Below are 26,236 nucleotides of genomic sequence, written 5' to 3' on the forward strand. Positions count from 1 at the left end.
AGCTAAAACTGCTGAGATAAACATGAGCCCACTCAACGCAAGGGTTATCTCAACAAGGTCAACCAACTTCCTGCTACAACCAGTAACGCTGACTAAGGTGTAAGAACATAGATGACGAATATAAACAGCATTGCTTCGCGCGGACATTAAACGTCTTACGCCGTCCACGGCCCGCAGCATAGGAGCAAGCTTGAACGTCTTACGCCGTCCACGGTCCGCAATGAGTTAATGTTCGTTTGTTTTGTCCATTTCGGTTTAGCAATGATGTTTTCACTATGTGCAATTAAATCCTGGGTCAAATTTACACCTTTTTCATAATTTTGTTTATAATAGAATTCTTTCAGTCGCTTAACAAAGCCGAGAGTCTCGCTGTACGAGGTTATTGGCAGCACATTAATTTCCATATTTTCTTCAAAGTCGTCATTAGCATCACCTTCACTCCCACTTTCGTCAGAATCTTCATTTTTGTCCTTCTTCCCTTGGATTGAATGAAGAATCGTTTTCGTGTCTCCACTCTTGCACTCTGTTGGAATATCTGAATCAATTTCGTTATAGGTGTTCACTTGTACACTATAACCTGCTGCGGTAATCAAATGTTGTGTTATGCTGTCAGGAAGGGTATCCGATTCTATTTTGGGATGTCCACCACTAGCAGGAAACCCAGCTTTCAGAAAGTAGTTACGAATTGTTGAGGCTGTAACGTTTTTCCATGCATTGGTTATCCACGAAATTGCTTGGAGAACATTCAGTCCCTTTGTCAGTGTTTGAAAGGTTACTTCATTCCCGTTAAGTTCTGATACTATGTGGTTCATCACTATCTGTCTGTACATAACCTTGAAGTTCTGGATCACTCCTAGGTCAAGCAGCTGAGAAACTGATGTTTTTGGTGGGGGAAAGACGATCTTCACATTTTGCAACTTACTTGTATCCCGATGCGATACTGCATTATCGAGGAATAATAACACTTTTCGCTCCTGACGTATTATTTTTCTGTCCAATTGTCCTAGCCACTCTGTCATTATTTCTCTGGTCATCCATGCTTTCCTATTCGCTTTCCATTCATTGCCAAACTTCGTAACGTCCATATTCTTAAAACACCTTGGGTTTGTAGCTTTTCCTATCACAAGGGGCTCCTCCCATTCTCCACTCATACTTGCACATAACCAGACCGTAAGACGTTCTTTCGCAACTTTTCCACCAGTACAACGATTTACTTTGAAACACAAAGTTTTGTCGGGGAAAGCACAGAAAAATAATCCAGTTTCATCGGCATTCAAAACATTTTCCGGAGCATACCTGTCTGATTCAAGGTATTTTTTCTTGCCTGTTTTCAACAATCTCCATATTAACTCTGGATGATTCTCCGCAAATCACTCTGAAGTTGATACCATATCACTTTCTGAATCTTTCTAGCCAGTCATTCGAGGTTTTGAAATCTCCGATACCTAATTATGTTGCGAATTCTAACGCTTTTGCTTGTATCATTGGTCCTGACACAGGGACATTCTGACTTCTTATTTTAGCGAACTACTCTAGCATTGCCTTGTCAATGAGAGCTCCACTACCACTTTGAAACAGTTTAATGCACTGTTCTTTGCCATTTAAATGGCATTCTTTCACTAGTTCCTCTTGCTTTTTCACAGTTTCAGCTGCCTGTGTCTTTCCAGTCTTAAACACTTCGGACAGTTTACGCACACCACACTTCTCACGTTTATGATAGTCTATTATGCCTACCTTTTCTTTTAGAGTTAAAAACTTCCTCGGAGCCATGTTGACACCAACTTACTAATGTAAAATTGAACCCATCAAAAACCCACAAGTCAGTGAAAAGTAACCTGACAGTGAAGGTACGAATTCCAACGCGGTCGAGCTTGTCAGATCACACAAAATCCAGAAGCGATAGCGTAGCTTAGTGTTGCCTTCCAACAATGTGTACAGCCTGGATCAAAACTTACAGTGTCTGTGATTCTTCGAAGTACCGCCTGTGCAAAAAGTAAGCGAATACATACTCTACAGGACACAGTATTTTTTGAAAAAGAAAGTGTCCGTTAGGAGAGGTTTAATTGGAGTTTCTCGTGCCTATGGTGTGTCCGCGTCTGTAATAAAGGGTGTCCGTATAAGAGGGGTAAATTACTCATACACAGCATGGCATTCAATTACGGACCTAGAAAATTGTCCACCAACGAGGGGTGTCCGTTAAGGCAGGTTTTACTGTATTAATACTGGACACACACACATGTTGCACTTCATAACAAATAGGGGTATATCCCATTACCTACTATCGGTACCCGCTGGTATCCGTTATGTTAATACCTAACACCACATAATTTACACACAGAGAGATGGCATTTCTCGTGAATAAACAATATTATTTTACATCATCATCATGGTTTTGAGATATCTGTACAAGATATAATTTCGTACACTTCCGTAACCATGAAAATCATCTTGTTGCTTGTCACAAATGACTTCTACATAATTACACAAATTATATATCGTACTATTGCATATACGAGTTTTCTTCAGGGTACTATCTTATCCTACTATTTTACAAAGCGGACCTGTACAACATAGGTATTCCGTAAGTCATAATAAATCACCACACATTAATATAACACGTAAATAAAACACATGAATAATGAAGCAGTCGCCTTTAAATACATCAAAATACAATATTTTTTTTTATTTTTTATTTTTATTTATTGGTGACAAAAGGTCCCATGAGCCTCTGGCTCATGATAGGGACAATACAGTACAATACAATACAATACAGTACAATACAGTACATACATACATATAATTCACAAACTTAAATGCTTCTGAACCGTGACCCTTTAGAGGTCTCCTGGTGTCGATCTAAAGGCCGTCAATATCACACGGTATCGAACCCGTGTTGTTTGGGCCTCGAGGTGCGAGCTGAAAATCCTATACTGATCTCATTTTAATATAAAACTGGGAGGATTACATCATCCACCGGATCATAGAACATACAACGCTGATGGTAAGAAATTATTGGCTTGTGAATAATCAATACATTGCTAAAGTGAGTGAGACTTCTTTTGTGAATGTTACGAGCATTGATAGACGGAAGGATCCACCGCTTAGGCCTGACATTCCCTGCTGTTGAGGGCTATAAATCTCTTTCTAAGAAACAGCCTGTCTCCGCCAGCTGGGAGAACACTTTCACTTTGCCCGCACTCATATGTACAGGACTGCATTTTTTCGCCTTTTCCAGGCAAATAATTATTCATGGCTACCAAATATCATTTTATCAATGTTTCAAATATATTCAGCCCTAGTCATTTCATGATTACTGTTCTTATTTTTTTTTTTTTTTCAGTCATCATAAAAATGGTCACACATTCTCTCTCCCCCTTTCTTTACACACATGTATCTCAAACCCACGTTATTTATGCATTTAGAAAATACTAAGTCGATAGGTAATTTAATTAGCATAACTTCACCTGCGTAATTATATAAATCCTGGTTTGCACGTTGAGCCATTAACTCCTTTTTCCTGTCGTCAGCGTCCTTAAGATCTAAAGGGAAATACTTGGACACATGCATTAAATCATGAAGCATTAAAATTATATTGGGAACATTATGAAGACCTATATCGACTAAACTTGGAATGAGTTATGAATCTGCTGTGGTATCAATTTCACCCTTAAAAATGCTTCACCCAAACATAAAACATTAGGGGCCTTACATACTAATTCATGCACAAAACAAAATCCTCAGAATAAATTCGTGATTTTCCTCAATCACTGAAGGAACCCAATTAAAAATCCAAATAAAAATAAAACTTTACCCCATTGAAACACGAATATCACGTCACCTACCGATTATCAAAATTACATGCTGAAAATTTTAAATATACAGAATTTAAATTATGCGACCGTTACGATTTTTATGCTTAGAAAAATGGAGTGTACTCAACATTGCTGCATGTAGCTGTGTCATCATTTGAGAGTACCCTTATGGGTTTAAGCCTTCATCACTGAAGCCTCGTTAGCCGAATGTCCTTGGTTCATTCTCTTCGGGGTTGCGGCCGTGATGTCTTGATCAGCTATCTCCTGCGGTCGGAAGTTCTGGATGGTCCCTCAAGAAAGGATTGCAGGCACAATGGCGCGTTCTGGTCGATTCAAATCCAAAGAAATGCTGGCTCAATGGCGCATTCTGGTCGATTCCTATCCAAGAACTGCTGGCACAAGGGTGCGCTCTGGTAGAGTAGAATCCAGGATTGGATGAGCACACACATATATGGACAAATGGGAAACTGGTTAATGAAGTACTGGCTATATATGCCTTCAGATAACGTAATATGGCTAGACCCCCTCATAAGCTTGAATGGGCTACCCGAGTAGCAGTTACAGTCCCTGGAGATTGCTACTTGTTTCGCTTTGTCCTAACATGACACGATTAATGACTGTCGTTATTCTTATGTGAGTGTCACTTGTTCAATCCTTCATCACTCCCTGGCTAATCTAGCGCGTTCTACTGGTTAGAGTGACGTCTATTACTGCACATGCCTTAATTACGGCAAAAATAATTATTAGTAGAATATAGTCAGCACATCACTACGTCCTGGCGACTATCGGAAAAATTTTACCCGTTCTTTGAATATTATTCCTGTGAGCCGATACTGATTTTTCTAGTCTGCGTTCCCTTAATATATGTGAGGGAATTAGAAGCACCTATATTCACACACCACATTTAGTCTTTCCACACCAGAAATATCTGATTACGTTATACGTGTATCGATCTGACTTGGAGCAAGCCTCTTTGTCTAACACACTTACGTAAAACACGGAATAACACAGAGTATTAATTTGAGTGGCACTGGACCACAATGAATGAGCAACACTGGTTCGCAATGAATAACGAAGTCTTATCAACGAATGAGTGAAGACTGGAATAGAATGGATATTAGGGGCTGGTTGGCGTTTCTTTTATAGAGAATCCAGCTTGTTGGCTGGAGAGAGGGTAGGCTTCACCCACCGGTGACAGATTGCTCCGTTAGCAGTGATCTCTCAGAGTCGTATGAATAGTAATTTTGTAGCCCTTGAATTCTTCTGTCCACTGGTCTAATTTCATGTAGATCGCATCGCCGAATCTCTAGTAATCTCTAGTAATTCCTCATAGGAATTTGCGCGCCAGGCTGTATAGGCTGGGGACATCTGGTTGCCATTACGGACATCTGTCTAAGATGCGCCATTACTAATATGTTCATTAAGTAGTACATCTTATGACATCATTAAATAGTGTAAATTATGCTGATTCCAACAAGTCCTTACTTGTAGATTTCTAAAGCTTGTATCAAAAATTTTATTATTATTCAGGCGTGAACATAATGAGTTGGCATCCCTGAAAATACAGGTAAATCGCTGAGAATCTCCATTTCTCAAGTTAAAATCCTGTAAAACTATCTCCACCTCTCGACCTTGGCGTTCTTTGCGCATGGTGTGCTCTGTCCATCTCGCTTGGTGAATAGAGAGCGTAATTTCAAGGTTTCACTGTAATGACCTCTCTCTCCCTCTGTGCACGTAATTAGAGCTTCACGCCCGCCCGCCCCCCCCCCCCTCCAGCCCCAAGATAGCGCAGCACCGCTCGTATCCCGGACCAGGCGATAAATGCTCATTACGGCCAAACATGTCATAGAATGACGCGGAAAAGGCATACATTACTTGTTGGGTCTCATGACATGACTATTAGCCTGGTATTAAACAGTTACAATATTGGAAAAATTTCATACTGATGCATTAATTAGTAGGGCTTAGTCTACAAACATAATTTACACATCAGTCATGCCAATCAAGAGTTCCATATTATTGACAGAGCTATTCTCCTGTCCGACATTGTTACGATACGTTGAAAATGACCTCTCGCTGTCAACATAAGGCCCTACTGACTTCATCTATAAAACCTTGAGACTGGAGGTCGTCACTTTGAACAATTAGTATGACCTTCGTTGTTATGTGGTGTACACTGTATGTGTCCATAACACAATAAATATGAATTTCCGACCATTGGTTCCCTATCTCAATATAATCATCTGTTTCAGTTTGACCCAAAAGGTTCGAGACACCCTGTATAGCTTTAAAAGATGCCTTCCATTACATTATAGACTATTGATGCTTAATTTATCCATGCTTTCCATTCTACCTTGTTACCAAATTGATATAACAAGTTTTTGTGGTGATTATTCAGCTGAAAGATAGTACATAATTATTGCATTTGACATAACTAAATAATAGTAGTTCTATTGTCATTTATTAAGCCTTTTGATTATATTTTTTCATAAATCTAATTACCGATTGGCTGACCTTTTTGCTTTCAGTGTCAAGCCCACCAAGCAGCCTGAGTTCACTTCAGTCATTAGCACAGGCAGGTGTGGGCAGTTGCAGTTCACTTCATGCCCTGCGACAACAGGGTCCTCATCTAACGCCCACACTGGCGAATCATTATAGGGATGATTTGGTGAATCATGTACGTGGCTGGCCAGCGGATGGCCTGGAGAAGCAGGTAAATACATTGTTTAAAAAATGTTCATTACTCTGGCATTGGACAGTTATTTCTGTTTTTTACAGTGCTTTTAATTCTAGGTGGTGAATCAGCATTTTTAATACTTGCCAAAGTAAATTATATATAACGTTTAAAGGAGTGCAAAAAATTGGAAGATTTGGGTGTTAATTACTTAAAACATAAACAAATGTAATTAAGAAGAAACATTTTTGTATAGAAGTGTTATAGGTTGCATTATAGTCTTGGAATTCCTCTAGAAAAGCTTCCCCTTATCCTGAAAATTTTACATTTTAGATTGTCTTGTGTATTTTAGAGATCATAATCACTTAATCATCTGCCTTGATTTTGGGTTCCCCCTCCTTTCATAAAAACTAAACTTTCTTAAGCTTATTAGGGTTATTTCTGGGGTCGCTTGAGCCACCCAATCTTTATTTCTTTTAACGCCAGGGTCGTGACACCACTTTATTTTCAAGATGAAAATCTCAACTCAGGATAGGCCAGAATTCTAACCTTGGAATTTGCATGGGAAGACAGCAACTAAGCCTCCAATCGCACCACCTGCTTCTGATCTCTTTCATATTGAGCGAAATCTTTGTTTATTCCTGAATTTTCCTAGGTTACAGGAAAAAAATTATATTTCTCTCCAGGATCCATCATTTTGATGTCTTACTTCTTCCTAATCCAGTGCAATTAGTGGACTCAGCTTTCTCATTTACCGTGGAAGATATACCAAGAAGGGGAACCAGATTGTTACTCCAGTAATATAGCTGTAATTTTAATATCTGAGAGAGATATTCCACCTGATAGCCACCCTATTAGGAAATTGAAATGATTTGCCTCCTAATCAGTTCATATGAATAGGATTTCTTTTGTTTAGATGTAAGCAGGGTTTGAGTGGGGAAAAAAGTGAAAATCCACAGCCTGTTTCCAGTCATTCGGCCGGGTCAGGAATGGAATGAAGCCCCAATCTAGCAACGAGGATAAGAATTGTGCCGGCTGCTGCAGTCTGTCGCACTCCTCTGGAGCAATGATTAATGAATGATAGATGAAATGAAATTATATTGGATTGTGTTGCTGGAATGAATTATGACAGGGAAAACCGTAGTACGGTGGAGAAAAACCTGTCCCGCCTCCGCTTTGTCCACCACAAATCTCACATGGAGTGACCAGGATTTGAACCACGGAACTCAGCGGTGAGGGGCCAGTGCGCTGCCACCTAAGGCACAGAGGCTCAACACAGAGTCTCAACAGAGAGTCTGCTATGGTCTGGATGATCTTGTTTTTGTGGATATATTTGTGGTAAGACATCCTACTTCTTAGACCTCCAAGTGTTTTGTATGGAGGCTTCCAGCAATCAATGTGCGAACTGTATTGCGATGATTGATTCTCATCATCTCTACCTTATGACACAACCCTAATACATGAGGTAAAGTTTCAAACTCGTCGCATCTTCGGCAATGAGATGAATTATGAATTAAGGCTCTTTACAGGCTGAGATTGAACGGGGATGACATTACAGTTCATTTTAATTGTTTCTGTCCATTGTCCACAGGACATTCCTCTTTCTTTTCTTCCAGTGGGAGAAGAATATTACTCCCTTACCCTTGGATTATAATGTACACCATCCTCTAAAGTAATCTTCATGGACTACGTTTCGAATGAGCTTGGGAATTCATTATAAACGTTGGGTTTTTTTTTTTTTGTTTGTTTCCGTATATTTAACTGGCAATACACCTCCTGGTGAGAATTATTTATTTTCACAACCACTGGAGGGGGAGTCCTTCAGTATGTTGTATAATGAAAATTTCCCACTGGACGTTGCAACTCCACAGCTTCCTGTTCAGGGACCTGTACCCGATATTACCCCAGCTGACGTTCAAGCGATCGTGTCGGAGGTGAAGAACGACAAAGCTGTGGGGTCTCTGGTACTATTACAGAAGGCCCTGTGTTGCAGAAGGCTTACTAGGGTGTTTAATAAGATCTTTATTGGTGTGCCTAACCCAAAACGATTCCGCCCAAACTACTCCATGCCCATCGTCAAGCAGAAGGACACATCAGGGAATTGAGAACTACAAAGGTGTCAAATTCACATCACACATCCTCAAGCTTTGAGAGCATTTCATTGTAAATAGCTGAGGAATAACATCAACAGCCGTCAAAATGAGTGTGGTTTCACATCTGGTATGTCAACTAGCAGTTCTGTACAAGCTCTCCCAATCTTGATGGAGGTGCACTTCATTCTCAGAAATGCCAACCATTACAATTTTTTCTTTTTTTTTTTCCTCCCCTTGTACGTTTGCATACTGGAATAGAACAATCTTAGTTAGTTGTCCAACTTTGAGCCACATTGATTTTCTTTGTTTCTCTTGTGATCTGACTTCTGTGCATAGGTTGGTGGCTTGTGTAGGGCGAACTTGCCAGGGACCAGTACGGGAACTCTTGTTTTGACATTTGTATAGCGAGGAGCTGTGTGCTTGATTGTGGGCGAAGTGCCAGAATGAATGTGTGTGTCTCTTTCTGACATAAGTAAAGCCTATTGGAGAGAAAATGTAAACAATGAAACAATTTCTGGTGAAACAGAAAGCATATGGTAATGGTGCAAGAAATATTGACTTAATCAAGAAACAAAAAAGTTACTTAAAAATTCGAGGAGGAAATGTACCAAGGAATGGCTGTGTTCTGTGAAATATTTTCACCACATATTTTGTAAAGCGTGTTTGCATGATTTTTCATTGCACAGGGCGGTCGAGATGCCAGCCAGAAACATGTAACTGCTATAGTGCATAGAGATGCTGCGAAGTGAGGGCCTCAAACACAAATTTAACTTTGTAAAACTCTCAAACAAAAGTACTGTAATGAATGTGAAGTTATTTACAACATTCCTTATTGAGCATAATGTGCCTGTAGCCTGCAGTGATCATGCTAGATGTCTGCTCAAGAAAATATATCTGGATTCAAAAAATGCTTAAAGTATGGTTGGACCAGAACAAAAACTGTAGCATTGATGCTATAGAGAAAAAAAGTAACATATAATGAAATCTCAATCCATTGTACTGGCTACAGACTCCAGTAATGATATGAAAAAAAGCTTTACACAATAGCTGTGTCACATTTTGATATCGAAACTGGACAGATTTCACAATCATCCTTGCAGTTCAGGAATCAAATAACAGTACAGGGGAAGGAATTTTTAAATGTAAATGGGATAGTGAACTGAAAAAAGAACAAAATTCCATGGAAAAATTGTGTAGGTTTTGCACGTGATAATGCAAGCACTACAACTTGTTTCCGAAGGTGTAAGTTTTTCATCCTGAATATGCGAACGGGATACATATATCTTAATTTTCCTGCTCCCAATTCTGTGTTATTTCTTGAAACAGCTGATCCAGGCATGAGAGGTGGAGAAATTACTTTTTTCCGATAGATAGTTAAAGTGCAATTTCCAAAGGCCACGGTCGTAAATCTTCATCACTTACATTTTGCCTTTCTCTTCTTGCCTTTTGGAAACAGGAATAGTGTTTTTCATACATAATTTTTTTATGTTCAGTTGGACTAGTCGTTTTACCCGTATTTTCTAACTGCTTCTTCCACAAGTAAAGATATCGCTCCGCCTTCACTAAACCAAAATATTTGTGGACGTGTAAGAGTGTTATTTGCTGCTTGCTACCTTCGTTAAGCCAGAATTTTACAGCCCTTTTCTTTTACTGCATACTGATGTTCTCTGGCACACTTTTTACATGACTAGGAGCATAATTACAACTGTTACATATTAAAAATTTAATTTTGATTCTGTATTCACATCACTAAACATGTACAAATGCAAATGTAAAAGATCCACCAATTCAATACATCATATATACAGATAAAGTTATTACCTGACAGCAAATGCTAGTACATGTTTCATCGAATTATTGTACTTTTCAGCTAATACTATCAGTACTAAACCATTAAAAAAAACAATGGAATACAATCTATGGGAAACTAGTGTATTACTCATTAAAATCTAAAAATAAATATCAAATTAAAATATGAATAGAAAGTGCATGTATCAAGTTGTAATATCACACATATTCTGGCAAGCTAATCACTAAAGTCTTAAAATTACCCCCGGTGGGTGGGGGACGCAGACGAAAAATACACCCACGGTATCCCCCGCCTGTCGTAAGAGGCGACTAAAGGGGCGACCAAGAGATGATCAAATTAGAACCATGATACTACTTGTAATTAGTACCATCACGCAGGGAACACCATGGGTCGCTTCTAATTGCACGTAGTACCACTATGTTGGGTACACAATAGGTTTGTGATTAGTAGCGACAGTGTGTGCTCAGGATGCATTTTACAGTACTTGTGATTCATACCACTATATGAGCGACACCATGGTTCTGCCTTGCCTATGATTAGTACCCACTATGTGAGGAACACCACAGGATAGTGCGAGCCCCTGTGGTTGGTCCACTTATGTGAGGAACACGAAAGGTTTGAGTTGCTTGTAAATAGCGACACAGTGTGTGATACACCATAGGTCTGTGTTACATGTGCTCATTACATTACTTGTGAGTAGTACCATAATGTGTGGAATACCGTGAGTCTATGCTACTTTTGATTAGTACCGCAACATCACAAATACCATGGTTCTACTTTCCTAGCGATATGTACCATTAAGAGGGGCCGATGGCCTGGATTTTGGACCCGTTTACACTACAAGCAGCATCGATTCAGTATTGTGCTTTAAGGCCGGTCTCCACTGATTAACATTTAACACCAGCATGTTAAATTTAACATGTTACAATTGACAATTGACATATACAGTATACAGTGTATTGTATATCCGCTCCAAGTGGAAAACATGTCAAGTCAATTCGTTGTTTGTGAGATACCGGCACAGCATCGGCAACTTCCGTGCTGTTTCCATGCCAACAAATAGTCTCAATGACTCAAACTACGTGCTTCTCGTGAAGTAGGATTATAGTTACAACACTCCACAACACTCATTCTCTTTGTTATAAGCTACATATACAGTGCAGGAGATTACTCTGGACTTAACTAATGATATAATAGTAATGCCTTGTTTTTGGGATGTCTCATCAAAGGAATACAGAGATAAAGCGAAGAAAGAAGACAGTTTCCAGGAACTCGAAATTATCTGTAATTGTTCCCGCGAGTGCATCGAAAAAACTAGCGTCCCTTCGCCTCCAGTACAGTCAAGAATTGTAAAAGGTTCAGAAAAGTCCGAAGTCTGTGATGGACGAAGTTTATACTTCAAAATGGTTTGATTTTGAAGCAATGAACAGGATGAGGGGAGGAAATGTGCCTAATAAAACTGCATTTCTAAATCATAACAAGAAGCAACAGTGGCAGTAACAAAGGCAAAATCCTCTTCATCTTTTTTCTTTTTTTTTGCTAATGGCTTTACATCGCACCGACACAGATAGGACTTATGGCGACGATGGGATAGGAAAGGCCTAGGATTTGGAAGGAAGCGACTGTGGCCTTAATTAAGGTACGGCCCCAGCATTTGCTTGGTGTGAAAATGGGAAACCACGGAAAACCCTCTTCAGGGGTGCCGACAGTGGAATTCGAACACACTGTCTCCCTGATGCGAGCTCACAGCCGCGTGCACCTAACCACACGGCCAACTCGCCCGGTAATCCTCTTCATCCGAGTCGATTGTCCTTGTTTGAAAATACTAGACACCACCTAAATGTATTACCACAAATTGATATAATGAACTACCTGCATATAGAAAAAGGAAGTCAGATTTAACATGTTTATTAAGTGTGGACACAATGTTAAATGAAACAGTATTCACCATTTAACATTTAAACATGTTGATGGTGTCACCAGTTAACATTTAACACTTGTAACATTTAACATGTTGTTATTAAATGTTAATCGGTGGAGACCGGCCTTCAGAAGCAGTCCCTTAGTCGGTAATACTACTGTTTAACGCTAGTTTCTGGGAATGTGGGGCATTGCGGGTCAGATCCACTGATTGTTTTAACTTCATATCAATCCATTCGTTCTTCGTTCTCACATTTTGAATTCTGGTCAGTGGAGGATTATGGATTTTTAATTGTCCTTCTATTTTGTCTCGTTCGTACCATAAGGGGCCGATGACCTAGATGTTAGGGCCCTTTAAACAACAAGCATCATCATCATCATCACCATCATCATCATCAAAGTCTTAAAATTGTTCTTTGATATGTTGATACACAAGGTCTTCACGTGATGAAATCCAAATTGTGTCGCATATAGAAAAAGTGAATAAAAACCTTTAATTAGGATATACATCTTCCTTTGGCATGGATTAGTCTTATCTTTTAATATTTTAGTGTTAATGGTTTAGTAGTGATGGTATTAGCTGAAGATGTCCAATAATTGGACAAAACATGTACTAGTACGTGCTGTCAAGTAATAACTTGATCTGAATTTATATGATGAATTGGTGGATCTTTTACATTTGCATTTGTACATAATTAGAACTGTACGATTTGCATGGCAGCGGACTCTGATTAAATTCTGGGGAGTCATATTCTAGTTTTGAGCTGGGACCCGGAGCTTCGCTTGCGATTGGCAGAAGGTTTTGACGAACGGAATCACTTGAGTCACATTCACTGTCTCCACTGTGGAGAAACCTCTTCAGTATGTTGCTCTCCTCTATGATTATTTTTCATCAGATCAATCATATATTGTCCCGTTTCCTTTTCTTTGGAGTTTATTTTTCCGGTAAACGAAAACGCCTTTTCATGGAAATAGCTCAATACAAACTCCGCTACATTAACTGAATTTAAAACATCATCCTCCGAGAAACTCATTTTCACTGTCTTGCTTTCTTTGAAACAACCATCAAAACCGTTAAGTTATTGCTGGATACAGTGAAGCACCCCACAGTTGACTAATGCGTGCGGCTCTGCTTATCAGTGGCCTTGGGTACAACGGCCACCAGGGCTGTCCACTCCAGCCAACATGTACACGTTCAGTACTGGCCCCACATCCCATTGATCTATAAGAGAGCTTCAACACATGATTTTGGAGACTTGCAGTTAAAACTGGAGGCTGATTTGCCGCAAGTCATCCTCTGAGAGAACGATGATTGCATAAAAAATATTTTGTAGTGGGTTTCGACCTGTCTTAACTGAAACTTCCCTTGTTAGATTTCACGTACTCCCAAAAGAAGAAATCTAAGGGGTTTAGGTCGGGACTTCTCACTGCCAGCTGATGGTACCTGAATGCCCAGTCTATCGCTACTAATAGTTATCATCCATCTAGTGGTGTACTGCATTGCTAACATGCAGAAGTGGTTCATCAGGTTGGAATCTCATGTGCTGTTTAGTTTTGAGAGGAATTTCCTCTAATAGTGGTGGGAGTGTGTCTTCTAGAAACTTGTCGGTAGGGCATGCCAGTCATTGTTTGAAGTTAAAAAACATGTCCCGTGATAATGTCTCCCAACAACCATTTCCAAACACTGATTGAAAACCAAACCGAGTGATAGGAATATCGCACAGAGTGGGAATTGTTCTCTGCTCAGAGGCACAAGCGTCTTACAAGGTTATGCTGGACAAACTTGAAATAATTAGTCACCATAAGACCTATCTGTGTTGGGTGCGGCGTAAGAAAGATTACTTAAAAGACTTCAATTAATGTACTTGCAGTTACTTCTGCTCAACAGTTTGTTACACACTGGTCTATAAACCATTACAAATAAACAGGGGCTATGAGTGCCCATTCTAAATGGCCTTAATGTAAAAAAAAAAAAAAGTATAATATGAATGGCCATGAGCAAAAGCCTAGGAGGCAAAACACTTGTGCTCCTTTTTGAAAAACTCCTAAAACCCTAAGTGGGCTTATGGCCCAAAGTTGCAGAGGCTAAGCTTATTCTACAGAGGGGTGACTAAACAAGAAATATTAAATCTGAAAAGTTTAGAAAAGGTTTAGAAAATATTAGTCGCCCTATATCAAATTGAATGGAAATAAACATAGGGTGATCACTCTTTGTTCCCTTAGGTTACGTGTATCCCTGCGGGGATTTGAACACTGTCCTCAGAGTTGCTGAAAATCTACATTTAAACCACAAATTAGGACTTCGCATAAAATAAAAAGAAGTGTGAAACCTTCCCCTCAAGCTATCTGCTGGAGTTACCACATATTAAGAAAATTCTGCCATTACCATGCTTGCTGGGCCTTTCGAACGCCGATGTATGGTCCCTGCCTCTGTAATATACGCCACACACGATCAACTGGAGCGATGAAGATGACAGTACAGATAGGCTGGTTGCCTGTACACACACCCAATTTTCATTGGCTAGAAGAAATATTCCAAAAATTTCTGATTGGTTAATAACTAAGGAAGAAGGAAGTGTTGACAACTTTGACACATGAACAAAACAATCTTCAATAACTTCAGGTTTGCCACCTTCAAAAATTGAAATTCCCTTAAGAATTAATTGTCCTTAATCCCGCCATAGGGGGCACTTAGGCCGATGGTAGGGACATCTAACAATTGAATATGAAAGTATCTTGAATAATATTAGTTCCAGTTCCGTAACATAGATGGGCTCATAGAAGTTGTTGTTATTGTTAGTCGTTTAGTCGTTTTCGACTCTCCGTGACCCCATAGACCAAAGTGCGCCATTTCTTCCTGTTGTGTACTATTTTCCGAAATCTTTCTCAATTGAGAGCCGTGGCTTTCTTGATGCCATCAGTCCACCTCATCTGTTGTCGCCCTCTTCTCCTGTTACCATCAGTCTTCCCCAGCATTAGGTCTTTTCCAGTGAATCATGTTTTCTCATATGACCGAAGTACTTTAGTTTTTGTCTGAGTATTTGACCTTCCAGTGAACAGCCTGGGTTGATTTCCTGTAATATGGACTTATTAGATCTCTTCGCAGTCCACGGAACTCTTAGGAGTTTTCTCCAACACCATAGTTCAAATGAGTCTATTCTTCGACGCTCAGCCTTTCTTACTGTCCAGGTCTCGCTTCCGTACATTGCTACTATACGAATCTTCGTGTTATAGTTACATCTCTACTCTTGAAAATGTTATCAAGGTTGGCCATTGCCTTCCTTCCAAGGAGCAAGCGTCTCTTAATTTCATGGCTGCAATCGCCGTCAGCAGTTATTTTGGAGCCCAAGTAGATGAAACAAGGAACAACCTCCATTGTTTCACCATTTATATGCCAGGAGGTGATAGGTTTAGTTGCCATGATCATTTTCTTGACATTCAACCTTAGTCCAGCTTTTGCACTTTCTTCTTTCACCTTCATTAGTAGATACTTAAGTTGTTCTTCACTTTCTGCCAACAGGGTGGTGTCATCAGCATATCTAAGGTTATTTATATGCCTCCCACCAATTTTAGCTCCATTTTCTTTTTCATCTAATTTGGCATTCCTCATCACATACTCTGCATATAAGTTGAATAAATAAGGTGACAATATGCAGCCTTGACGTACACCTTTCTCAATCTTGACCCATTCAGTTGTTCCATATAGGGTTCTCACCGTAGCTTCCTGATCAGAGTAGAGATTTCTCATAAGGCAAATAAGATGATCTGGTACTCCCACAGTCTTGAGTACTTGCCACAATTTATTGTGGTCAACACAGTCAAGGGCTTGAGCATAGTCAATAAAGCATAAGTATAGGTCTTTCTGGAATTCTCTTGCTTTCTCCATAATCCAGCGAATATTAGCAGTTTGATATCTGGTTCCTCGGCCTTTGTGGAAACCGGCTTGTTCTACAGGTAGTTTTTGATCTATATACTGCTGAAGCCTATTTTGCAGGATCTTGAGCATAACCTTACTAGCATGCGATATAAGTGCAAATGTTCGGTAGTTTGAACATTCTTTAGCACTGCCCTTCTTTGGAATTGGGATGAACAGTGAGTTTTTCCAATCTTTTGGCCAATGCTGGGTTTTTTATATTTGCTGACATATTGAATGTAGGACTTTCACAGCATCCTCTCCTAGGATTTTGAACAGTTCTGCTGGGATTCCATCATAACCACTTGCCTTATTGTTTGCAATACTTTCTAGGGCCCACCTGACCTCACTTTCTAGGATATCTGGTTCTGGCTCTGACAACAGAGTAACTTTATCATCAGGAGTATTCCGAACTTTCCTATACAAATTGCCTACATATTCCCTCCACCTTTCTTTAAACTCCTCTGCTTCCGTAAGATCTTTTCCATTTTTATCTTTTTATCATTCCAATCTTCGCCTGGAATTTCCCTCTGATGTCTGCAATTGTTATGTAAAGATCTCTTGTCTTACCCAGTCTGTTGTTTTCCTCAACTTCTTTGCACTGTTCATTCAAAAAGGCATTCTTATCTCTTCTAGCTAGTTTCTGAAACTCTGGATTTAATTTAAACATCTTCGATCTTTCTCCTTTGATTTTTGCATTCCTTCTTTCTTCTGCTACTTGTAGTGCTTCACCCGATAACCATTTGGCCTTCTTCTTGTTCTAGGGAATATGCTTTTCCGCTGTCTCCTTAACAACACAGCGTACTTCTGACCATAGCTCTTCTGGGACTCTATCTCTTAAATCTAATCCATTAAATCTGTTTCTAACCTCTACTGTATAATCAAGAGGTATGCTATTTAGATCATATCTGCTTGATGGTTTGGCTTTGTCAATCCTTTTTAATTTGAGCCGGAATTTGGAAGGCACGCGGTTTAACTTGACGGAGAAGGTGTACCTCCGGTACAATGGAAACAATTACTTTTACAGGTAAAATACATCCAATACCGGTATGTAAGCAAAGACCAGATCCTTGAATTATTTGTGTTTGAATAAAATACTGGTATTACAAAATAATTCAACCCATATACTGTATAACCATAATTATTTTTGTTTCCACAATTATAGTAATACATGACAGGTGAAATAGTCTAATACCGGTATATAAAAGTTGCGACACTAGTAAAAACTGCGGGCAAATATGATTGTAAAGAAATACTTTATCAACGATTTATTTCATACATATAAATTATGAAGAGAGATTCCAGAGTAATACTTCACGAGCATAGATCACATTATTGAGCTTAGTCATACGGGGCCAAGTCGAAAACAAAACAATGAAAGCAAGAAAGATCCTGAATGTTGTTGTTGTTTGTCCAACCCTTGTCCCGTTTCCCTACGGGGTCGGGTATGAGGTGAGATGAATTTGTCGTGGCGGTTTTTTATGACCGGATGCCCTTCCTGACGTCAACCTCATCAGAGGAGTTAATGGGAGATGAAATGAATGATGTGATATATGATAGTAGGGAGAGGGTGAAACCCGGTGCCGGCACATAGCCTACTCCTGTCGAATAGCACCAAGGGGTCTGCTCAAGGCTTAACGTCCCCATCCGACGGACGAATCACCATCAACAGCGTCATATGCCCTCACTCCATATGAGCACTGCGGAGAGGTTTGGAATTTAATCCAGGCTTTTGGCACGCAATCTAGTGATTAGAAATTGTATACCACCACCTCCCCTACCCTGCCGGCCAACATTCAGATGGAGAAATTTTTTTCGACCAACGGGACTCGAACCGGCTAACCTCGGTGTTAGACCGTTGTAGACTTCAGCGCCTTAACGATCATGGCCACCAGGCGGGCAAGAAAGATCCTGAATGTTAAATAAGGAAAATAAATATAATTACAAGTGGAAAGACCTAGTGCTTTAGCTTTCATTTGTTTTCGTGTGCCTTCACAACCTCATTGGGACGGCACAGCTGAATAGCATATGCATGAATTCTGGAATGCGATGAAAACCAGACAACACTTACTGTGGATTAGTCCTGATTATCAAAGTATCTTCTATACTTTTATTGGTATTATCCTGGTATATCGTTGATGTAGGTCTTTTCTAGTACGTACGTCCTTTTAAGACATAATGCCAGTATTAAAGATGTATGGTCTCCTGTAGCGGTACTGGCAAATACAGAAACAACATCAGTATTTCACCCATATTTTCTGTAGTGATACGGTCTCTGCTGGTAAGCATTACATTTCCCATGTTGGCTACTCTCTGTATAATTGCTGTATCATATGCTGGTAAGGAGCCCTTCTTTGTGAAAACTGTTCATGTCTACCTCAGTAGGTTGTTTCGCCATAAATTAAAATAGTGTCCAAATATTCTCTTGCTGTGATTTGTACTGTCCCTTGGAGGTATCCATGTCGGAGTTGCTAGGCTCACTCGTTAGTCAGCGGGGAATGTTGACATACAGTATGTCACTCCTTTACGCCTCTCAATCTCCTGGCTCAATGGCACTGAGGATAGAATTCATGTACCCTCTTCAGTGCATAGCCAAACATTCTGTAGCAATTGACATAACATTTCAATACTTACGTATGGAACTTAAAAGTTTTTCAATCTGTCAAACTCACAAGTAAAGATTACATACTCTTACAGGTATGTTATAGTGTTATACATTATATTTTGAACTTACGTGTTTGGAAGACTAAAAAGCTTTTAACCCTACATTGCATAGTGTAGCGTTTATTCTTGTAGTTCAGTAACATGCTAAAAGATGGCACACCTAAGTATGTACATAATATCCATGAAATCTGTTTTCCCAGAAATGGGGGGGGGGGGGGGGAAGGGAGAGAGAGGCAATAATTTCCTCCATATGTGCTATGTCATCGTTGCCTGAGGAAGTTGGACACGTCATGGCGGTTGTACTGTCCCCTTCTCCGGGGTCGCTCAGTCGGCAGAACGAGAGTCCCAAAAGGGTGGACCGTTCGCAGGGCCGATTTTGCTATTAAGGGACAATTTCATAGAATTTATATTTTCAGGACCCTTGGTGACTGGATAGGTGACACAATATAAATGAAAATCAGGGCAAAATAACAACAACGTTTATTAAAAACATAATGGAAACTCAGTCTGGACAAATGCATGAAAGAGAAAAAAAAAATTATTAAATACAATGTGATTTTGCAACAAAAGAAATATCTCAATCTTTAATGGCTTGTGAATAAACGAACACGACTGTAAGTCCTCGCATGCTTCTGGAGTTAGATTCCATTGCTTCTTCAATGAAACTCCACCCAAGATTTTACTCTGTAACATCGAATGAATCACTAAATTAGCAAAGCTGTCATTTCCCGTTATAACTCATGTTTAGTCATTTACAGGTAAAATAATTTCATCCATTTTTGAAGAAAAATTACTATCAACTCAGCATTTACTTGTTCGAGAAAATTTCTTGAAAATTCATTTCACTCTACCTGTGAAAAATCCTCTAACTCATTTTGTCATCATAAAATTCCTTTACAATTTCATTTTAGTGTTGGAAATATTTTTACAAATTCTTCACTTTAGCGTTTGGAAATATTTTTACAATTTCTTTGGCATAACTCCCTCTCTCTCGTAGACTACGCTTGACTGTATTCTTTCCTTACTCTATTTAACCTTCCTAAATTACCTAGCATTTCATGGATGGATAGAGCATCATGTGATCCTACACGGAATCAACAACAACAACAATGCATCACAGTCATAAACAAAAAAAATATACAAGATAAGTTTCCTTGGAATGATATAAGTAAATGGCACCAAATAACCCAATTCTACCAACTGGTTATAAGTAAATTTTTATCACACAATAATCTGTAATATTTATTATTATTATTATTATCCAGTCATTTATCTCGTCTACCTCTTGAGTTTTATTGAAGATCCTTACAATCATCTGACCAGAATAAAACTCGCTCATGACCGTATTTATGATGATACAGAAAGCCAAATTTCTCTCTCTAAGAATAACCATCACCATCGTCAGTGATAAGAGCTCAAGAGCCTCGAAAACATCTAATAACGATTAAGTCGTGTATTATTCATATCAGTTGTTGAGCCAGAAATAGACCTATTATTAGTCCCTAAATCCGTACATCCTCATAAATCATTATCGCCATAATTATGCATTACAATCACTGTGACTCATAATACCTTTTAGGCCCGACATGCACCCTAGTAGTCCCATGTCGTCCATTAATGGCGAACTCCATAATCACAATGACCATACAAGTTGAATCTCAACAACTTTTACATTATCCGACCTTTACTATTTTTAGCATTATTATTATTATTATTATCCTATAATGGCTCCTAGATCGTTCTCTCGAAGAATATTTCTAACATTCGTCGTTCACTTTCCCTTCTACCATCAATCACTACACCTGACTAACAGGGTTTTAAAACTACGATTTAATTATAGTTTACTCCTACATTTAATCATATCTTCATTTACTATTTTTATGAGTTTAATTTATTCTTATTATTATTATTATCATGATTATTAGTAGACCTTACTCCCTTAAAGTCACTTTCGAAGATCATAATCACTCACTCTTGTCAACTCAAGAACAACTGGGATTATTCATCATCACGTCCAAAAATAAGATTATCATTATTCCAAGAAAATGCAAAGATAGAACAATATTGAAATCACAAATCAACGAAGTAAGGAATGCTCTCCCATCACCATTATATACAAAATTACTAAGGAAACTACTTTACTCTACGCAAGAATACAATCTAGTCATCTACTAAAAGAGAAGAAATTTTACAAGGGTACTCATATTTCCGGTGAGAATCCTTGGCGTCGGGATGCTGCTCCAGGCGACGACGTCTCTTGCCTCATCTATGGTGGTTTACGGATGTACAAAGTCATCGCGTTGGCGTGCACTCTGGAATTTAGTTCCTCATGACTGTAGCTATATTCAGCGTCTTCTTTTTATTCCAGCAAAGTCCCAGAAAATCTCTCGATCTCCCTCTTGATCGCCGCATGTCGACAACTTGGTTTCCTCGGAGATAGCTGAAACTAAAATATTCTATTAGCACAGGGATCCACACTAGCTATAACTCACTAAGTTATTTACAACACTTAACTTGGCGCAACGATGTACTTCAGGTCCATTATTACTATAAGCTTCGTCTTCTGAACACATTCATTAAGTTACGATACGCCTTAGGCTGACAAATAATAGGGCTGACTATTATGATGATTAAATAAAGGTTAGATTTCCTCTCGCCTATCCACTTGAGATCGTGACTTCCTTTCATAATGTCCAATGGAACATTCCTAAAGCTTCTATGGCAAGAATCGGCTTTAATGAGCACGCTGACTGTCTGTGGTTTAACATTTTCCACCCGGGAGAATGCACGACTGTAATAAGCTCGCTGGATACTGCGTTGAGCTAACAATGAATTACACTGGCATTCAAGTAATGTAATGATCGTGCCCTACAAGGATTACACTAGTATTCACGTCGTCTGAACATATTCTTCTTTCCCGTAGAGAATACACGGTTCGACTTCTCGTAAGAAAAAACTGTCCGACGTGCTCTTGAAAACTGTTCTGGCTGTCGTCTCGTAAAATTTCTCTTGAACTGTTCTGTCGTTCTTACCCAAGAACTTCCTTCGACTTAGTTCCAGAACAATCCTAATATTTCCATCACTTTCCTCAATTTCTATTGGCTGGTAATCGACCTGCGCCATAGCTCGTCCTTGACCGCTACGAGTGGATTTTATGAGAACATTTCTCCTCCCCTTTGTCGTCTGCTGGTGACATGACGTAACTGCGCTCTGGTCGCCCTCGATCAGCTGTTGACCTAGTTTCGGCCGGCTCGCTCTCGCACAACTGTGTCACAGCTGGTACACGCGCACTCGTAAGCAATGCTCCGTAATAAATATTCCCAGCTTTCTCAAATTAACTGAGGTACCATTTAGACGGGTACATAATCCCCCTTGGTTGATTTAGGATTTAATTAGCAGATTAAATCATAACAGCTCAGTTCACTTTCTAAATGTACACGGAAAATGTGCACCATTACAGCTCCTTTTCAAGATTAATTTCTAGGATTTCTCCGGGACTGGTGATAGACGCGTAAATTTCCAGCATTATAAATAGCTCTAAAGTGTCCATCAAAGCTCTCTACCTGATATGCGTTGTTCCCCAAGTCTTTAATTACTCTGTAAGGTCCAACATATAAAGGTGCGAACTTCGCGTAGAATTTCTCAACAGGACTTGAAATAGCGGGTTTACGGAGTAATACGTACTCTCCAACATTTAAGGGACGATGAAATCGTTTCTTACGTACTCTCCTCCGTCTTCTGTTGGCATGATCTACAAGGTTTTCTCTCGCTTGGAGAATTACTTCCGCATGAGTAGGACGTCTTTGATCCAGGTGTGGGATTACGTTGTCCCAAGTTCGGACGGGATATTGATTGAAATGAATGACTGAGGGAATTAATTTCGTCGCCTCATGCACTGTGTTATTTACCACGTCCATCATTATTGGTAACACTGCGATCCACCTATCGTGTCTGTTTTTACAATAAATTCTGCAAAATTTTGAGATCTCTTGCATCACCCGCTCAGCGGGATTACTGGCTGGATTTCGGATCGAACTCATGGTGTGCTTGACCCCCATTTCAGATAAGCCTCGTCTGAACTCTTCAGCCGTGAATTGCGATCCGTGGTCAGTCAGCAAGACCTTGGGTTTCCCCATCATAGGAATTATGCTTTCCTTTAATCTCCATAGGATCGATTTTGTGTTCGCCTTTTGAATTGGAAAAAGGGTTAGAAATTTCGAAAACACATCTATGGTCACAATTACGAATTTATGTTTAAATCTACTGGCTGGAATCGGGCCAAATATGTCCATTGCGAATAAGCTTAGTGGTCTATCTGGAATAATAGGAATAGGTTTTTGCTTAGCAAAGTGTGAGCTGGCTTTCGTTCTCTGACACATATCACAGGTGCGTATAATTTCACGTACATTCTGGCGGAGTTTATCCCAAGTGAAGGTTTCTTTGATAGTTGCTACAGTTTTATCGAGTCCTGCATGACCCGTAATTCTGTGCACATGCCATACTAAGTCTTCTCGAATTTTCATGGGCACCACGGCCTTTAAATTGACCCTCATGGGGTCCACGAATTGACATAACATGCCCCCTTGGTTGAGATATCGTTTAGCCTTTCTCCTCAGCATTTTGTACCCGGGATCACCTGGTTCGATCTTTCCAGACAAATAATCAATCAAAGGCCTTAAAGTAGCATCTCTTTTCTGCATCTGTGGAAAATATCGTAATTTTTGTAGGAGCTCCAGGTCATCCGGAATTAGCTCGATCCGATAAACCTCGACATCTTCCTCCGGATTACGGCTTAAATAGTCTGCTAACACATTCTGTTTTCCCGGGCAATGCTCGACTTGGATATCAAACTGCTGGACAAAGAGTGTCCATCTCATTACCCTTTCGCTACTCATTGTTGTGCGCGTCATAAACGTCAAGGCATGGTGATCTGTTCGGATCAGTATGGGGAACCCATAAATTATTTTTTTCCATTGCGTCAAAGCGTAAACAATTGCTAACATTTCTAATTCCGTTATAGTGTATCCTTTCTCATTAGGTCGTAATTTCCTGCTTGCAAACGAAATAAAGTCTTTCACGTCCGGTTTCTCTGGATTTTCTTGAAATAGGACTGCTCCCACTCCAACCTTTGAGGCGTCCGTCTGAATAATGAACGGTCGTTCGAAGTCGGGGTAGCTAAGATTAACATTATTCCTTAGCATTTCCTTGGTCTGGATGAAAGCTTGTTCTTCAACTTCCGACCATTTCCACTTCTGGTTCTTTTTCAATAATTCCTGCAATGGCGAGATCGTTCTCGTATAACCCGGGCAAAAATTCGCGTAAAACTGACACATGCCTAGGAATTGACGTACGTGTTTTATCCTTCGTGGACGTGGAAAATCACAAATAGCAGTCACCTTGACGGGGTTGGGCTTAATGTTTCCTCCGTCTATCACATGGCCTACAAACTGGATTTCTTTCTGAAGAAACTTGGATTTCCCTAAATTAATTCTCAACCCTGCTTCTTCTAGATTTGTGAGTAGCTTTTCGAGCTTCATCACGTGCTCTTCAAACGTTTTAGAAGCGATGACGATATCGTCTACAAAACGAGTGGTGAACTCCTTTACCTCCGGCGTCAGGCATCGATCTAAGGCCCTTAATAAAGCTGCCCCTGCATTTTTGATTCCGAAGGGGAGACGAACGAACACATAGGTGTGTTGTCCATACAGGAAACCTGTAAACAGCCTAGACTTTTCTTCCAGCACGATGTGATAATATGAAGACGTTACGTCCATGATTGACAACAAATTCATGCCGGAAAATCTTCGGAGTATATCCTTCACATTAGGCATCCTATCATTCTCCGGAATTAGGCTTTCGTTGACAGCCCGCGCGTCCAAACACAGTCTGAGGGAACCGTCAGGCTTAGGAACGATAACAATAGCATTTAAATACGGAGTTCGGGCTTTCTCAATAATACCATCTTTCTCCATCCTCTCAATCACCTTTCCCACTCTATCATAATATTTATCTGGGATAGGGTATACTTTCCTCTTATATGGAGACCAATCGTTGATTAACAGTGTGTATTTAAAATCTGGAATTACCCCAGGTTTGTCCGAAAATACTACCTTATGTTTTACCAGTACTGATGTAACTATCAATTTTTGTTCAGCCGTCCCTTCAATCTCTTGAGCTTTCGTCTCTATCTCTTTTAGGGAAACTTCTTCTTCAGGATCCACTATGTTGTGCTGAATTCGGCCAGGATTTCCATTCTGTTCTTGATTCCAAAGATGGTCCCGCGACGACAATTGGTTGGTGACCAATTCTTGATATGAGATTTTTCCCCCATCTTCCAGGGATACGATTTCTGAAAAATCGTTTTTCCTTAATAAAACTTGATTAGTTTTGAATTTAATTTGAGCTTGATAGTACTCTAAGAAGTCGACTCCCAAAATCATATTGTATTGGATCCGCGACATTACTACAAAAATGTGAGGAAATTCTGAATTTCCTATCTGAAGTGTGAGGAAAACCTGCACTTTGCATTCTACGGATTTATCCGGTATGATACCCTTAATCTTCATATTGGATACCGGAATTGATGGTATATCTCCTTTTCCTTGCAGTTCCTGTAAAAAACTGTTGGATATAACGCTAATGGTAGCTCCAGTGTCAACTAAACAGGATACCTTCCTGTCGAACACTCGTGCTGTAATGACAGGTAATTTACCTTTATTCGGGTTGTTGTCCTGGCGTCTTTCTTCCAATAAATCATGCGGTCGTGTGAGCCATGAATCCACCTGAATTATCTCAAAACAATCCCCTTGACCATTCGCCAATATTTCGGGTATTTCTTCATTCAAAAATTGACGTTTTTTTTTTTCACCCCTTGACTCATTCCGGGTTGGCAGACGGTCTCCTCCTCTCCTTTCCGTCTTTTTTTTTCTTCCTGAAATGCGAGGGATTCTGCGCCTGTTACGTCGGGATCTGTATTTTGATTCAAAATAGCTCTTCTCCATATTTCACCTCCGTCTGTTTTCTCCTTGAGTTCCCGGACATGTTCTTTGTTTTCATCAACTGTCCCCCTTGGTTGATAAAACCGATGATAATTTCTTCTTTTCTCGGCGGCATATTTTATTCCTCGGGAAGTTCGGCCAAAATATCGATCTCTTCCTCTTGATCCCATCGAATACGGTCGAAATCCATGGAAGCCCCTCTGTAATCTCTGCTCATCCCTTGTTTCACTCCGTTCGGACCTTTCTTTAGTTTGTACCTCTTTATTTTTCTGTGGAACCATCGTCCTTTCTTTCTCAACATAAGTCGAATTGATTTCCTGACTCAAGGTTCGAGTATTACGGGTATGATCCC

General features: G+C 39.7%; 1 protein-coding gene across 2 annotated transcripts in view; it reads left to right on the top strand.

Moving 5' to 3' along the window:
* The window catches only part of wcy (WW domain-containing adapter protein with coiled-coil wacky), a 179,231-nt gene that overhangs the window by 117,239 nt on the left and 35,756 nt on the right, over positions 1 to 26,236 (top strand). For both annotated transcript variants that reach the window (XM_067146841.2, XM_067146842.2), the window contains exon 9: positions 6,341 to 6,525. In XM_067146841.2, coding sequence (XP_067002942.2) covers positions 6,341 to 6,525 — 185 coding nt within the window. The remainder of the gene's footprint in view (positions 1 to 6,340; positions 6,526 to 26,236) is intronic.

Source organism: Anabrus simplex, chromosome 5 (genome assembly GCF_040414725.1).
Source record: "Anabrus simplex isolate iqAnaSimp1 chromosome 5, ASM4041472v1, whole genome shotgun sequence".
Classification (NCBI taxonomy): domain Eukaryota; kingdom Metazoa; phylum Arthropoda; class Insecta; order Orthoptera; family Tettigoniidae; genus Anabrus; species Anabrus simplex.